Below are 14896 nucleotides of genomic sequence, written 5' to 3' on the forward strand. Positions count from 1 at the left end.
GTTAATTATTTTATCATATAAAACTCAAAAAATACTAAATTTCAAATTTTGGGAAGGTTTATCGTAAACAAAGAGCACTCTAATTAAATTGATTGTTTTGAATTTTTTTAAAAATATATTTCAATACTTTTTAAATATTAATAAAATTCATTAATTATTACTATTGCTACTTCTAATCTTCTATTACTATTTACTATTAACAGTAAATACTGTCTGCCAAAAATAAATGGCTGTGTCTCACTCTCGCTCACCTAAGACCGCGATCTCCCTCCCAATTCATAGTCTGTGGGCTTCTATCTTCTTCGACCTCTTGGTTCTGTCTGTCACTTACAATGCCGTCTTGATTAGTTTCATGTCTCTTCCCACCAAACGCTCCAACCCCGCCAACACTTCTGACTCCATCGCCTCTAGCAGCTCCGTCGCTGCCTTCCCCGTCACCCTCTCACCCCTGATGAAGAAGGCCAAGTCACAGGCCGTCGCTTGTTCTCTCGACAACAAGAATGGCCTCCACAACCACCACCAGGGCTTAGCTGCTTCCGACGACCTGGTTTTCGACCCCTCCTCTTTGGGCCTCGATGAGGATCTCAAGACCGACGATCCCACTGCCCTCCCCAGTGCGCGTGGGATCATGGCCGCCAATTTGTCCCGGAAGAAAGCTACGCCTCCTCAACCCCCAAAAAAGCTCCTTATCAAGCTTCATAAAGGTAGGATTCCATTTCTTTCTTTCAGGCCTGTGTTACTTCCACCATTTCTCTCTAAATTTTCCGTTTTGGATGCTCAATTAGTTGAGCAATTTAATCCAATTCTATATCTTTTACTTATCGAGGGTTTAGTGGGTGTGGCTATGTATTGAATATTAATGGCATTTTGCTTCTTTAATTGTAACTCCTTCAGAATTTTGACCAGTACATCATTGTAATCTGTTGTAGGGGCTGTACGCTATTAAGTTTTAGATGTTTATTCCACAGGGAGGGGGGATTATGTGGATGGTTTATGCAATTTTCTGTATGGAATTACGATTAAGTCTTATTAGAGTGTAAATTTCAATTAAAGGCTTATTTTTCAATGGAAATGAGCTGCCTGTGTGGCATTCTAGGGCAGAGCTCGTTGTTGTCATAGCCCTTGGATATGGAAGTTAGTCCTTGCCACTTGCAGTACTGTGGCCATGGATATAGCATGGATGCTATCTTAGTTATTATTGCGTTGGAAACTCATCACAAAGGATCATCTGTGTTAATTTGTCAATTGTAACTTCTTACTTTTAGCTCGTACGTTCAACTTCTTCTGGTCTGTAATGAGCTATGACACTTTTGTTTACTTTAGCTTCACAAGATTTATCTTTCATTCCTGTCGTCACCAGATTAAAGTTAAAGAATAACATAAATTTGCTCAGTTGTTTGTTCCATTTTCTGCATTGTAGCTATATTAGCTAAACAAAACTTCCATCTACAATTTTGAAAATGAAAAACAATTATTGCTCCATAGCGGTGCTATGTTGAATGCTTTTCATATTTATTTATGCTGACCAAGGATTTCTTTTTCGTAAAGCATAATATTTGTTTTATACCTTTTAACATTGATATACTGTTTAATGGATGCCGCCATTTGAGCCTTTCTTAACCTTTTGATGTTACGATTACTGCTCATCACAACTTGCAATGATAATTCTGGTCTCTCCAGCCATTATTTATCTTAACTGTGTCTCTACTGATAGATTACTCCTATGATTCCATCTGCTTCAAGTGTTTCATTGTGTCTGAATTAATGATGTTCAGTTGACCCACAATTAATCTCTTGCTGTTAAATATTTTATGTTGTGAGATATTTGTCAATAGCTTCCTTCAATGTTCTGTGCTCAAACAGTATGATCTTCATGTTTGTCTTGTGATTGCACTAAACATGTCAATAAAGCATGTAATCTAACAAAGCAATAGCCTTAGTACTTCTAACTTTTTTTGTTCCTCTGAGATTTCCTTTTAATTTTATTAGTTTCGGTATGTTTTTTAAATGCATTAACGGCAGTGTTGTTAACAATTTGAAACGTTTATCCTTATTCATTATTCAAACTTTCTGTTTTCCTTGTAAAGCTAAACCAACCCTACCTCCGAATTTTGAGGAGCATACATGGGCTAAGTTGAAGTCAGCCATTTGTGCTATATTCTTGAAGCAACCTGATTCTTGTGACTTAGAGAACCTTTATCAGGTAATCTAAAAAATAATCTTTTTTATTCTTTGTGTTTATACTTTATATGATTAACTTAACTAGGTGAATATTCATCATGCAATAGCTCATTAGAGTTTCATGGAAAACACATAATATTTGTGTATAGGCTGTGAATGATCTTTGCCTTCATAAAATGGGGGGAAGTCTCTATCAACGAATTGAAAAGGAATGTGAATCACACATATCTGCTGCACTCCAGTCTTTGGTTGGCCAAAGCCCAGACTTGGGTGTTTTTCTATCTCTAGTAGAGAGATGTTGGCAGGACCTTTGTGACCAAATGCTGATGATTCGTGGTATAGCCTTGTATTTGGATAGGACATATGTGAAGCAAACAACAAATGTACGCTCATTATGGGACATGGGCTTGCAACTCTTCCGCAAACATCTTTCATTGTCTTTAGAAGTAGAGCACAAAACTGTCACTGGCGTTCTACGAATGATTGAGAGTGAAAGGTAAACCTGCTTTTTGCATGTTCATCCTTGTTTTCATGCATACATGCATAAATATGCTCATTATTATTTTACTTTTTTAAAATATATCTGGAGCTTATGGAATATATTGAGTAAGCCACTTAATAAGAATAATTTGTGAATGATGTTTTGGTTAATTGTTTATCTATATAATGATGTGTGAAAATAGGCAAGGGTTAGGGGCTAGATTGAGGTATTCCATTACATTTGACTAACCTTCTTACCTTCTCTGTCTAGAAGTCTATTCAGTGGTTGATAAGTTTCCTCCTTGCTAGTATTTCTTATGTATATTTTTTTTTCCACTATCTTGCTTGCAATTTTTCATATGGGTTGGGAATAAAGGTTTTATTAATATGGGTAATTTTTTTTGGCCATTCATCAGTGTGTGAATAAGGCAACTGGGTTCTTCAGTTCTTCAATACGCTATGCAGCTCACTTTCTTCAGTTTTCCCCCCGGTTTTTCAGATTAGGTGAAGCAGTGGATAGAACTCTTCTGAAACATCTTTTGAAGATGTTTACTGCTCTGGGAACTTATGCAGAAAGCTTTGAGAAGCCATTCCTTGAAGCTACATCTGAATTTTATGCTGCTGAAGGAGTGAAATACATGCAGCAATCAGATGTTCCAGACTACTTGAAGCATGTTGAGGTTTTTTTCCTCCTACTCACTTGTGTTTTTTTCTTAGCATTAGGTTATGACCTTGCTACATCCTTCCTTTAGTAATTCCTGAATAAATGCATCATGCCATGTCTTGACAGAATGTTATCTGACCGGTTTTTCTCCCCTTTCATGTTCATTGCTATCCCATGTCTCATGATGTTTTTTTTTTTTTTCTGATGGGGTATGTTGCATACCATTGTTGTAGACTAGATTGCATGAAGAAAACGAGAGGTGCTTGATCTACTTAGATGCAAGTACTAGGAAGCCCTTAATAGCAACAGCTGAAAAGCAACTTCTTCAACGTCATATTCCTGCCATTCTTGATAAGGTGCTGTCTAACACTGACTTTTGGGTTATCTTTTTGGGTGAAATCTCTTCTGCAATGACATGTACTTTTTTCCTATAACTTTCAAGTATTTATTTTCTTTGAAATTTACAGGGTTTTATGATGCTTATGGATGCCAATCGTATAGAAGACCTGCAGAGGATGTACTCACTCTTTTCAAGGGTTAATGCACTTGAATCACTAAGACAGGCATTGAGTTCATACATCAAGAGAACTGGGCAGGGAATTGTAATGGATGAGGAGAAAGACAAAGATATGGTTTCTTCCATTCTGGACTTTAAGGTTTCTCTAGACAAAATATTGGAAGAAAGCTTTTTCAAGAATGAAGCATTCTGTAACACGATTAAAGATTCATTTGAGCATCTTATCAATCTTCGTCAGGTACTTTCCATATTCTCTGTTGTCTTCTCTTGTTCTCTTATTGGTTATTCCATCGCCATTTGGAAAGCTTCTGCTGATATAAATTTTAGTTCTGCTTAGTTGGAGCAGCTCTCTTTTTTCTTAGTCTTTCCTTCCTTAGGTCCTCAGTTCCCACTAAGATACTTATGATGCTTATTGCCAAAATTCCCCCTTTTCTGTTCGAAACCATATAATTCAGTGTAGCTGCTGTAGTAGAGCGAAGCAGCAGTGTTATGAGATGTGCTTACTAATATCTACCATAAGCGAAAGAGGAAATGATATCTGAAACCTTGAAAAATCATCAAACCTGAATTATACCTCATAAATTTGAAGGAAATCAAAAGAGGGAACACAGCTGTGTTGAAATATTAAGAAGAAATTTGGGATGAAGACCAAAAATTGAACTTGATGAGAAGTTCCTGGTTTGAATATGTCCTTTATGATTTCAAGCGAGGAATAAAAAAAAAGGTAAATAACTTTCTGTTCAGCCCCAAAAGTAAATTGCTGTGTACATATTTTCAGTGTCCGTTTTGCGGTGTTTTTATGGGTTTTTGTTGTGTTTTGTGTTATTTTCACTTAGCTAAGGTCGATTTATCATTAGTCCCTCTAATGTCACAAGCCCATTGGCTGGGTCTAACAAAAGACTAAAATGTGTGAAAATTCTGTGTTTTCAATGTTGCTGCTTTTAGTTAATGTTTTCCACATGAGGTGGTTGCGATGGTGGCACCATATTAACCTGCTGCCTTACTTTGCAGGATTCAAAGTGGATGGGCTCTAGGCCACCCCTCCGTAGCACCACAGTTCATTTCTAGTGTTAGAATATTTCAAAGCTATATCATGCCTCTATTTTGCATTTAGGGAGAATAGTTATTGGATATGGCTTGTCATTAGAATTTCTTTGACCAAGTTGCTTAAATTACCACCTTAATACTTCATCGTTAGACTTTCTTGCAACGTGTTCATGGGACTACACTCAAGAGCTTGTTGTATGAAGGGACTTGTGAACATAATTTAAATGAACCTTTTGAATGTGATTCTTTGACGTGCATTTTTTGTTTTTATTTGGGTGTGATAGCCTTGCACTAATGGAGTTATGCTTTTGTCCATGACAGAACCGACCAGCAGAGTTGATTGCTAAGTTTTTGGATGAGAAGCTTCGTGCAGGTAACAAGGGTACTTCTGAAGAGGAATTGGAGGGTACACTTGATAGAGTTTTGGTTTTGTTCAGGTTCATTCAGGTATGTTCATTGCTAACCTGTTTGAGTGACAAACTTTTATTCCTTGTGTTTTGTGATTGATATCATTTACTTCTGTTAAGATTTCTCTCTATTCTTATACTGGGAATTGCTTGACTTCATTGCTGCTTAAGGGCAAGGACGTTTTTGAAGCATTCTATAAGAAAGATCTTGCAAAGAGACTGCTTTTAGGAAAAAGCGCTTCTATTGATGCAGAAAAATCTATGATCTCTAAGGTTAAGAATTTCTCCTTATTGTGATTTTTCTTGTGGATAGATAGTTCTGTGGCCACATTTATTTATTTATTTTTGACCGGCACGTGTAGTATTATCGATTAGTTATCTATTGATAATGCAGTTGAAGACTGAGTGTGGTAGCCAGTTTACAAACAAATTGGAAGGAATGTTCAAGGTATCTATTTTTGTTTGAATCATTTCTTAATTCAAATGTCTTATTCAAATTCTGCCTCAAGTTATCTAATGTATATGTGTATCTTTTTCCTTCAATAACAGCTTCTTAAGTTTCTTATGTCTATGCATTCTTGATAAGAACTGGATAGCAATCTACTCTTTACCGGCCTCAAATTATTCTTCTCTTATTCTTTAGTTAACATGGAATTCAAGCTGGGAGAAGAATTTAAGAAAGTTTAATATCACCCTACACTAAACTTAGATCAGTGGAATATAAGCAGGTTGGAAATTTCACCCTTTCCTTGTAAGGGGAGGTTAGAGAATCAATACAGAAATCATACAAATTGTTTGATTATTTTATACTGAAAACTGGTCATGGTCTGTTCTGCTATCTGAAGCATCAACTAGAGAGAAGAGCCCTGGCAGCTTGTCTTCTACCTTGAATTGAGTATCAACCTATGATTAATCAAAGCAGAACCAATTCAGTTAGTGTTTGAAGATGAAAACCTTTGCCTCGTAGCTGGATGTTGAAAACTACTCACGTATCTGTTGCCAGTGTTTTAGTTCATGCTATTGTTTCCACAATCTTCGTTGCTGAGCTATTTTCATTGGCTGTCGTTATATTTGCCTGTCAGTTGTATTTCTACTGTTGTTTTTCCTTCATGAGCGGCTGCATCATTATCAATTGTTCAACTCTTTTTGTTTGTGTGGTAAATCAAGAATATACAACATTTATCTCCATTAAAGGAAGGCATAGATAGTCAAAGATGTGATTTTGTAAATATTCTGTTTTTATTTCCTCTTTGTGCATGTCCCCTAAACTACAAATAAATACCGAGACAAATGTTATTTCTTATCATGTAAAAGACCATAATACAATTTTGACCAACTACTTTGATAGGCTACTGGATGATTATTGGATTATCATTATTAGCAATAACACTAGTTATTAATAAAAATAAATAAATTGTTTTATATCTTATTAAAACATTAACATTTTAATATTTAATAATTTTACCTGTGTCATTGCCAAAAATGATAATCCGATAATCACCTTGTAGTTGGCTGAAGTGACTGGTCAAAATGGTATTTTGGTCTTTTATATAGATAAGAAATAACATTAATTTCTTGAAATTCATTTATAATTTAAGGGATTTTAATTGATGTTAATTTTCTTATAGGGTCCTTTGATGTAATTTTTGGGATTCTTTTTCGTAATCTTCTAGGTCAACTAACTATCAAACTTAAACTTTTTTATGGTAGAGGCAAAGTTGCACCATTTTTAAATGTTAAAGGGGGACATTGCATCATAAAAAAATTTAAGATACCAAATGTTTCTGTGTGAATAGTTGAAGGGCAAAAATACTCTTTAATTCAAAAATATTTGGTTATCTTTCTATGATAAATGTGCATTTATCTTGAGATCTTTTGTTAGGTTTTATAGATTTGCATAACTACTTTGTGAATGCCAAGGATCTGAGTAGCTTCTGTAACTAAGGTGGCCTGTATCCTAAACTTACAAATTCTCCAAATTTGTCTAATTCAGGACATTGAATTGTCAAAAGAGATAAATGAGTCCTTCAAACAGTCATCCCAGGCGAGGACAAAACTTCCATCAGGAATTGAAATGAGTGTTCATGTCTTAACAACAGGGTAAGCTTTGTGTCTCTCTTTTCTTATCTGTAACCTTCATTAGCTTCTGCAGGCTTCATTTTTGTAAGGGGACTAATTGGTGCTTTTGAATGAGTGCAGGTACTGGCCAACGTATCCACCCATGGATGTTAGGCTTCCTCATGAATTAAATGTGTACCAGGTTCATCAAAAGCATGAATGACTGCTCTTTTTTTATCTTTTGGCCGTCTTGATACTTTTGAGTGGCATCCCTGATCTTGCCCTTTCCCTCTTCCCTTTATCTTTACCAGGATATATTCAAAGAGTTCTATCTAAGCAAATACAGTGGAAGGCGTCTGATGTGGCAAAATTCATTGGGTCACTGTGTCTTAAAGGCTGAGTTTCCTAAAGGAAAAAAGGAATTGGCTGTCTCTTTATTTCAGGTGGGCTTTTTGAAACCAAAATTCAGAAGTTCATGTTCCCACCTATCTTGTATTTCACACTACTCTTTTATTGGTTCTGCATACCTCGCTTTGTTCAGTTTACACATTATGGTTTGTTTTGTGTGATGTGCTACAGACTGTTGTCTTAATGCTATTCAATGATGCTGAGAGACTAAGCTTTCAAGATATCAAGGATGCTACTGGAATTGAGGACAAGGAGCTGAGAAGGACCCTGCAATCCCTGGCTTGTGGAAAAGTTCGCGTCCTGCAAAAAGTGTGTGCCCATTTGTGGAATCATTTATTTGTAATTGTGGTCTCTATATCTCCTAATGCAAATTCCTTTGATGAACGTGCAACAGCTACCCAAAGGGAGAGATGTGGAGGATGATGACTCGTTTGTTTTTAATGATGCATTTACAGCTCCTCTTTATCGTATAAAGGTACCAGCACTTCTATAGAACTTTAGGGATCAGAAATCAAGATAAATGAATATCAAGCTTCCATTTACGTTTCAAAGCAGTGGGGTTTAGTGCGTTCATAAAGATTCAAGGTTTATCTCATAATGCATTTTAATTATCTTAACTTGTTACAAAGTATTGTTTAAAGCTTTTTGTGTCTTGGAATACAGGTGAATGCAATTCAGATGAAGGAAACAGTGGAGGAGAACACCAGCACCACAGAGAGGGTTTTCCAAGATCGTCAGTATCAGGTGAATAGTCTTTTTTCTTTCTGTCATGTGCATTATTTAGCACGGACGTTGCACCTGTTGTTCTCTGTGAGCCCACATTCTTTTTTAGGGGTTTTGAAATAGAAAACATTAAAGTCATCGAATGGATGTTAACTTGCCAACTAGCCAGGGCACTGTGTGCCGCGTATATGTAACGTGTATTGAACACATAGAAACTAAGCAGCCTGTGATCTTCTGTAACGGAGTTAATTCTTGCTAGTGTGGTTCATCGCACACTCAAGTTATACAATGATTGGATAACATTCCAACTTGGCAGGTTTCTGGTATACCTTGTGTGTGTCATATTATGGAAAGTGATAGCCTAACATTTTTGCCTTGTTGGCATGGTTTGTTGCAGATTGATGCAGCCATCGTGAGGATAATGAAGACAAGGAAGGTGCTGAGCCACACCCTTCTCATCACTGAACTCTTCCAGCAGGTAAATTCATATATCTTTAATTCATTTCACTTAGTATTCCTGTCAATCCTCGAGTAGTTCCATGTTATGAAAACGTTATCCCTTATCTTGAGAGAAATGAAATATACGGAGTCAACCCTGATAGTATTGTGAAATGGTTTTAGTGTGTGATTAAAAATACAAGTGATCATGGATGAAGAAGGTTCTCTATCCTGTTGTGACAAGCATAGTGGTTACTGATACTGGACTTATTTTTGTTGAACAGCTAAAATTTCCAATAAAACCAACTGATTTGAAGAAACGGATTGAAAGCCTCATTGATAGGGAGTATCTAGAGAGGGACAAGAACAACTCTCAGATATACAATTATCTCGCGTAGTGTCGTTTGCTCGACGAAACTCGTGAAAATTCTTCTTTGTAAATGACATGGGAGAGGTTTGATGTTAAATCTCGTCATATGTACAGTAACTAGTATCCTCCTCGCCCGCCTCGATTTTCTTTTTCATTTGCTGACTACAGTACTGTATTTGTAAAGCATATTCACGCCTTCAAAATTATTCCACAAGATGGCATCAGCACTTGAAAAATTGGCAGCCTCTGTTATCCCTTCTTTATGCTATTGCAAAATTGGCACTTTGACGAGGTGACCATCGTTTGTCCTCTTTATGATTAAGAGAATTTGGTGGGTTAGATTTTTTTTTTTTTTTTTGAAATCTCCAGAGTATAGAATTCAGTTTAAATAATAAATTAGATGTTAGAGCTACCTGCTAAAAAAAATTCCGGAAACCTCTGGCAATGTTCTTCCATTGATGTTTGTTGGATGATCACATGCATCCGTCTGTGAAGATGATTGTTGAGCAGGTTTTTTCTTTAGCTTCTTAGGCTTTATATAAATGTCACTTAGTTGTCGTTTGATATAAGGCATGAGAAACTTTTTTGGGGTAGCACAATTGACTGTCATCTACATTAATACTTCAAGAGTTAATTAGTTGACTAGATGTGGCTTAGATACATAGGATTAAGTCTGAATTAACTTGAATTGTCCTATAGAAAAAAGTGGTCTCAATTGAATTATATTAGTTATGACTTGTAATAAATAAAAAAGATTAAATTTTTTCATTAAAAGTTTTACACTATTTTTATTGTATTTTATTTTATAGCGTATATCAGACAAATATGTAACACTTTATTACAATAATAAGTTTTATCCAACTAAAAAATATGTAACACTTTATTATTTATTTAATTTGTGGTTTAAGTTGAACCTCTGAAGCTGTTAGCACCTTTGACTGAATAAAAAGAATAGCAACTTCCCGCCAGTGTAGAATTTTAAAAATGAATCTCATCATCTATATAAATAGCATAATTTATTATAACATTATTTTTTTTATATTTGATATTTTCCAGTATCTATCACGATTGTATTCCCATCTCTATTTTCAGATTTATTCCTATCATAACTTTTTTCCTCTTAACCAAACCAGGCCTTGATTAATTTACTGGGCAAGAATTTAAATCCCATTTAACTGTTAAGACAAAAATAGAATACAACAACAACAACAACAACAACAACAAGCCTTTATCCCACTAGGTGGGGTCGGCTACATGGATTGCAAGATGCCATTGTGCTCTATTATTTATCAAGCTTTTAGGAATATTATTAATTAACAGATCGCGTTCAATAACTTCCAAAAGTGTTCTCTTAGGCCTTCCTCTACCTCTCTTAACCGGACTCAAAGTTATATGTTCTACTCTTCTCACTGGCGCCTCCCTTGGTCTTCTTTGTACATGCCCAAACCATCTCAATCGATTTTCTACCATTTTTTTCTCAATAGGTGTCACCTTCACTTTTTCGCGTATGTGCTTATTTCGAATTTTATCTTTACATGTATGCCCGCACATCCATCATAACATTCTCATCTCTGCTACTCCAACTTTATGCTCTTACTGTCCCGTTAGAGCTCAGCATTCACTATTATATAACGTTGCCGGTCTGATAGCAGTGCGATAAAACTTTCCTTTAAGTTTATTAGGCACTTTACGGTCGCAAATAACTCCTTTAGCTTTTCTCTAATTAAACCACCCTGCCTGAATTCTATGTGAAATATCTCCACTGATTTAGCCATCATTTTGAATAATGGCTCCCAAATATCTAAACTTTTTCACTTGAGGTATAATTTGATCTCCCAATTTCACTTCCAAATTATTGTCGAATAGTCATTTACCAAATTTACAATATAAATATTCCGTCTTACTTCTACTCAGACGAAAACCTTTCGACTCCAATGTCCTCCTCCATAACTCAAGTTTGCAATTAACCTCTTCTCTTGTATCTGCTATAAGAACTATATCATCCGCGAAGAGCATACATTTCGAAATTTTCCCTTGAATATGTTTCGTCAAAACATTTAAGATCAAGTTGAACAAATAAGGACTCAGAGATGATCCCTGATGTAGTCCAATCTTTATAGGAAAATCTTTGTTTGACCACTAGGCATTCTTATACTAGTTTTTACCCCTCATACATATCTTGTATGGCTTTAATATAAGCAATCCGTACTCCCTTTTTTCTAACGCTTTCCAAAGCACTTCTTTGGTATACGGTCATAAGCTTTTTCCAATCAATAAAAACCATGTGTAGATCTTTATCTTTACAACGATACTTTTTCATTAATCCCCTTAGTAGATAAATCGCCTCTGTAGTTGATCTACCTGGCATAAAACCAAACTGATTCTCAGAAATACTTGTCTCCAATCTCAACCTGTGCTCAATTACTTTCTCCCACAATTTCATTGTGTGGCTCATGAGCTTAATCCCTCTATAGTTAGTACAATTCTGAATATCTCCTTTATTTTTATAAATAGGAATTAATATACTTCTCCTCCACTCATCAGGCATTTTCTTGGACCGTAAAATCACATTAAATAACTTAGTTAACCATCTCACCCCTTCTTCACCTAAACATTTCCACGCTTCGATAGATATACAGTCAGGTCCGTTGACTCTATCATTTGCCATTTTCTTAAGAGCATCATTTACCTTCTTATCACGTATTATTCGATAGAATGACAAATTTTGTTCTCCTTCACCAGTTACTAAATCCTCCAAGTTACTAGATGAATCCTCTCCATCATTGAAAAGTTTAGAAAAGTAAGTCTCCCATCTATTTTTAATTTCATCATCTGTAACTAAAGTTCTTCCCTCTTCATCCTTAATACACCTTACCTGTTCTAGATCTCTTGATTTTCTTTCCCTACTCTTGGCAATCTTATAAATATTTCGCTCTCCTTCCTTCGTCTCAAAGCTCTTATAAAATTCTTCAAAAGCTTTAGAACGAGCTTCACCCACAGCTCTCTTAGTTTCCTTCTTAGCCATACGGTACCTCTCCCAATTTTCCTCATTGTTACACAAATGTATGGCTTTAAAACAGTTCTTCTTATACTTGATTTTGTCCTGCACACTATTATTCCACCACCAAGACTCCTTATCTCTCGGACCAGAACCTTTTGATTCTCCCAAAACTACTTTTGCAACCTCCCGTATCTTTTTAGCCATATCCTCCCACATGATGTTAGCACTTCCTTGAGATTCCCAAATTCCTTTATCCAAAAGATTTCGCTTGAAAATATCTTGCTTCTCACCTTTTAATTGCCACCACTAATCCTTGGTGCTACTACTTGTCGACGTTTTTGGATTTTACTCATAATACACACATCAAGGACTAGGACCCTATGTTGTGTCGTTACAGCATCTCCGGGGATCACCTTGCAATTTTTACAAAGTCTTCTATCTGTGTTCCTAACCAAAAGAAAATCAATCTGTGACCTTGAGGCTCCACTTTTGTAAGTGATGAGATGCTCATCTCTCTTCTTGAAACAAGTGTTGGCAATTTTAAAATCATACGCCAATGAGAAATCAAAAAGAGTTTGTCCTTCATTGTTTGGCTCTCCAAAACCAAAACCACCATGCACCCTCTCATACTGACCAGCTTCCCTCCCAACATGCCCATTAAAGTCTCCTCCAATAAAAATCTTTTCACTTTGTGGTATGTGTCGAATCAACCCCTCCAGATCCTCCCAAAATAATTCCTTAAGACTGGCTTCTGTTTCGACTTGCGGCGCATAAGCGCTAACAATATTAATAGTCTCACGTCCAATTATCATTTTTAAAGAAATAATTCTATCTCCAATTCTGCTAACTTTACAACGTTCTTCTTCCACTCCTTATCTATAATGATGCCTACTCTATTGCGTGCACTTACTTTTCCTGTATACCAAAGTTTGAAACCTTGAATATCCTTAACTTCTTCTCCATGCCATTTTGTTTCTTGCAGGCAAAGGATATTGATTTTCCTTTGAATCATAACCCCGATAACCTCTACAGATTTACAATTCAATGTCCCAACATTTCAAGTACCAAATCTAATTTTGCTCTCATGGACTAACTTCTTTAGCCGCGTGCGTCCAGAATGACGCGGTAGCCCTTGCTCATTTAACATTACATCCGGGCGCCGATGCAGCGGCTCTAACTCACTTATCACTGTACTCGAGCCATGCAGCGCGTTACTTACGGGCAACGACCTAGCATTAACATTATAACGTCTATTGTCCATGTTCATGATAGATTCAACAAAGTTTTATATTGGCTTGATGGCCTAACACAACCCTCCTCCTTTACCCGAGCTTGAAATCAGCTATAAACATAGGCGGAGTTTAAGACAAAAATAGAATGAATTGAAAAAATAAAAAAAAAATAGATAAACCATATTTATTAAAGAAAATGATAATTTAGTACATAAAATTAGAAATCATAAAATTATATAGTATAATATATGCAAATTTATTTTATCATACAGAAGAAGATAATTTAATTATTTTAATTTTTTCAATTAATTTCATTAACATCTGGCGACCAAAAGGCCACTAAGTTTATGGGGAAGGTGCAGGGATCTCTCGGCTGATATGTATTGTCTATGGACAACTGCAGGTATATCAAAATAATTTTTTATAAGCTCGAGAATTTGAACAAAAAACGTTAAATTCTTCAATTTTCTCTTTCCATGTATTGGTTTATATTTTGGCTCTCCTTCGGTCCTTACCACTGATGTGAATCATAGCTTGATTGCTGAGCTATTCAAATCAGGGTTGGCTTCATACAACAACGAAATCCTCATTCAGTTACCTTATATTAATGATAATTTTCAAATTCAAATCCAAAATTCAATGCCATCAATCAATTCACGCACAGAAAACAGAAATTACAATTAAGCCTATCGTTGCTTTCAAAAGAGAGAGAGATGAAAGAAAGAAAGAACCATGTAGATTGATGGGTAAAGAGTCAGGTCCCAAAAACAAAAAACAAAAAGAAAAAGAAAAAATAGTAGATGTATAAAGAGAATCACTAAGGCTCAGACGGATTTGGCGGCGGAGGCGGCGGGGGAAGAAATGGAATCGGGATCGGAAGTGTTGGAGTTGAGAGGAGCGCGAATGGAGGAGGAAGGGAGGTCGTCGTCGGGATCGTAATCAGGATTGAGATTGCGATCGATGGCTTCACGACCTTTGTCGAGGCAGGATTTGCAGGCGATCTCGATGGTGATCCAACCCAGAATCACTCCGGCTATTGCTATCACTGCCGTCGTCACTGCACCCATCCCTCTCTTTCTGTCTCTTTCTGCGGGAACAAGAAATCTCGGAGCAATCTTCTGATCTTCATTCATTCCATTGTTCACCTTAAGAATCAGGTAATGGGCCGCTTAGTTGGGCCTTTCAAGGGGTTTCATTTGATTCTCGATTCCATTTAGGCTTAGCGAGGCTTTGATTTCGTTTGAGCTTTTCTTCAATCACAAGATTTGGGCCATTATCACCCTTTGACCACTGAGAAATATTGCATAGTTCCGAAGATCTTTGAAGCTCCGATTCTTCTGACTTACTGCCTCCGGTTTTGTATTATCAGA

The 14896-nt window shown here is 36.3% G+C and overlaps 2 protein-coding genes across 2 annotated transcripts; one reads left to right on the forward strand and one right to left on the reverse strand.

Moving 5' to 3' along the window:
* Positions 1–252: 252 nt before the first annotated feature.
* LOC129306208 (cullin-4-like) lies at positions 253–9589 on the forward strand. The gene is made up of 17 exons (XM_054946669.1): positions 253–704; positions 2088–2203; positions 2331–2677; positions 3161–3341; positions 3559–3681; positions 3793–4080; positions 5211–5336; positions 5468–5569; positions 5691–5744; positions 7290–7396; positions 7496–7556; positions 7666–7797; positions 7934–8071; positions 8157–8237; positions 8426–8506; positions 8883–8963; positions 9208–9589. Exons 1-17 carry the CDS (start codon positions 353–355, stop codon positions 9319–9321), a joined length of 2484 nt encoding a protein of 827 aa, XP_054802644.1. The 5' UTR covers positions 253–352; the 3' UTR covers positions 9322–9589.
* A 4651-nt stretch (positions 9590–14240) lies between these two features.
* Positions 14241–14839, reverse strand: LOC129307464 (uncharacterized). Its single transcript, XM_054948439.1, has one exon. It carries the CDS (start codon positions 14657–14659, stop codon positions 14351–14353), a length of 309 nt encoding a protein of 102 aa, XP_054804414.1. The 5' UTR covers positions 14660–14839; the 3' UTR covers positions 14241–14350.
* Between the last annotated feature and the right edge of the window lie 57 nt (positions 14840–14896).

The sequence above is a fragment of the Prosopis cineraria genome, unplaced genomic scaffold (genome assembly GCF_029017545.1).
Source record: "Prosopis cineraria cultivar Desert tree isolate PC_DT_omini unplaced genomic scaffold, ASM2901754v1 PC3, whole genome shotgun sequence".
Lineage (NCBI taxonomy): Eukaryota > Viridiplantae > Streptophyta > Magnoliopsida > Fabales > Fabaceae > Prosopis > Prosopis cineraria.

Bases quoted from the DNA above. Each gene is read 5' to 3' on its own strand.
- LOC129306208 (XM_054946669.1), top strand. From the start codon at position 353: ATGTCTCTTCCCACCAAACGCTCCAACCCCGCCAACACTTCTGACTCC. The intron at 2,204-2,330 runs GTAATCTAAAAA...ATTTGTGTATAG, and splicing joins ACTTAGAGAACCTTTATCAG to GCTGTGAATGATCTTTGCCT. The intron at 7,798-7,933 runs GTGGGCTTTTTG...GATGTGCTACAG, and splicing joins TGGCTGTCTCTTTATTTCAG to ACTGTTGTCTTAATGCTATT.
- LOC129307464 (XM_054948439.1), bottom strand. From the start codon at position 14,659: ATGAATGAAGATCAGAAGATTGCTCCGAGATTTCTTGTTCCCGCAGAA.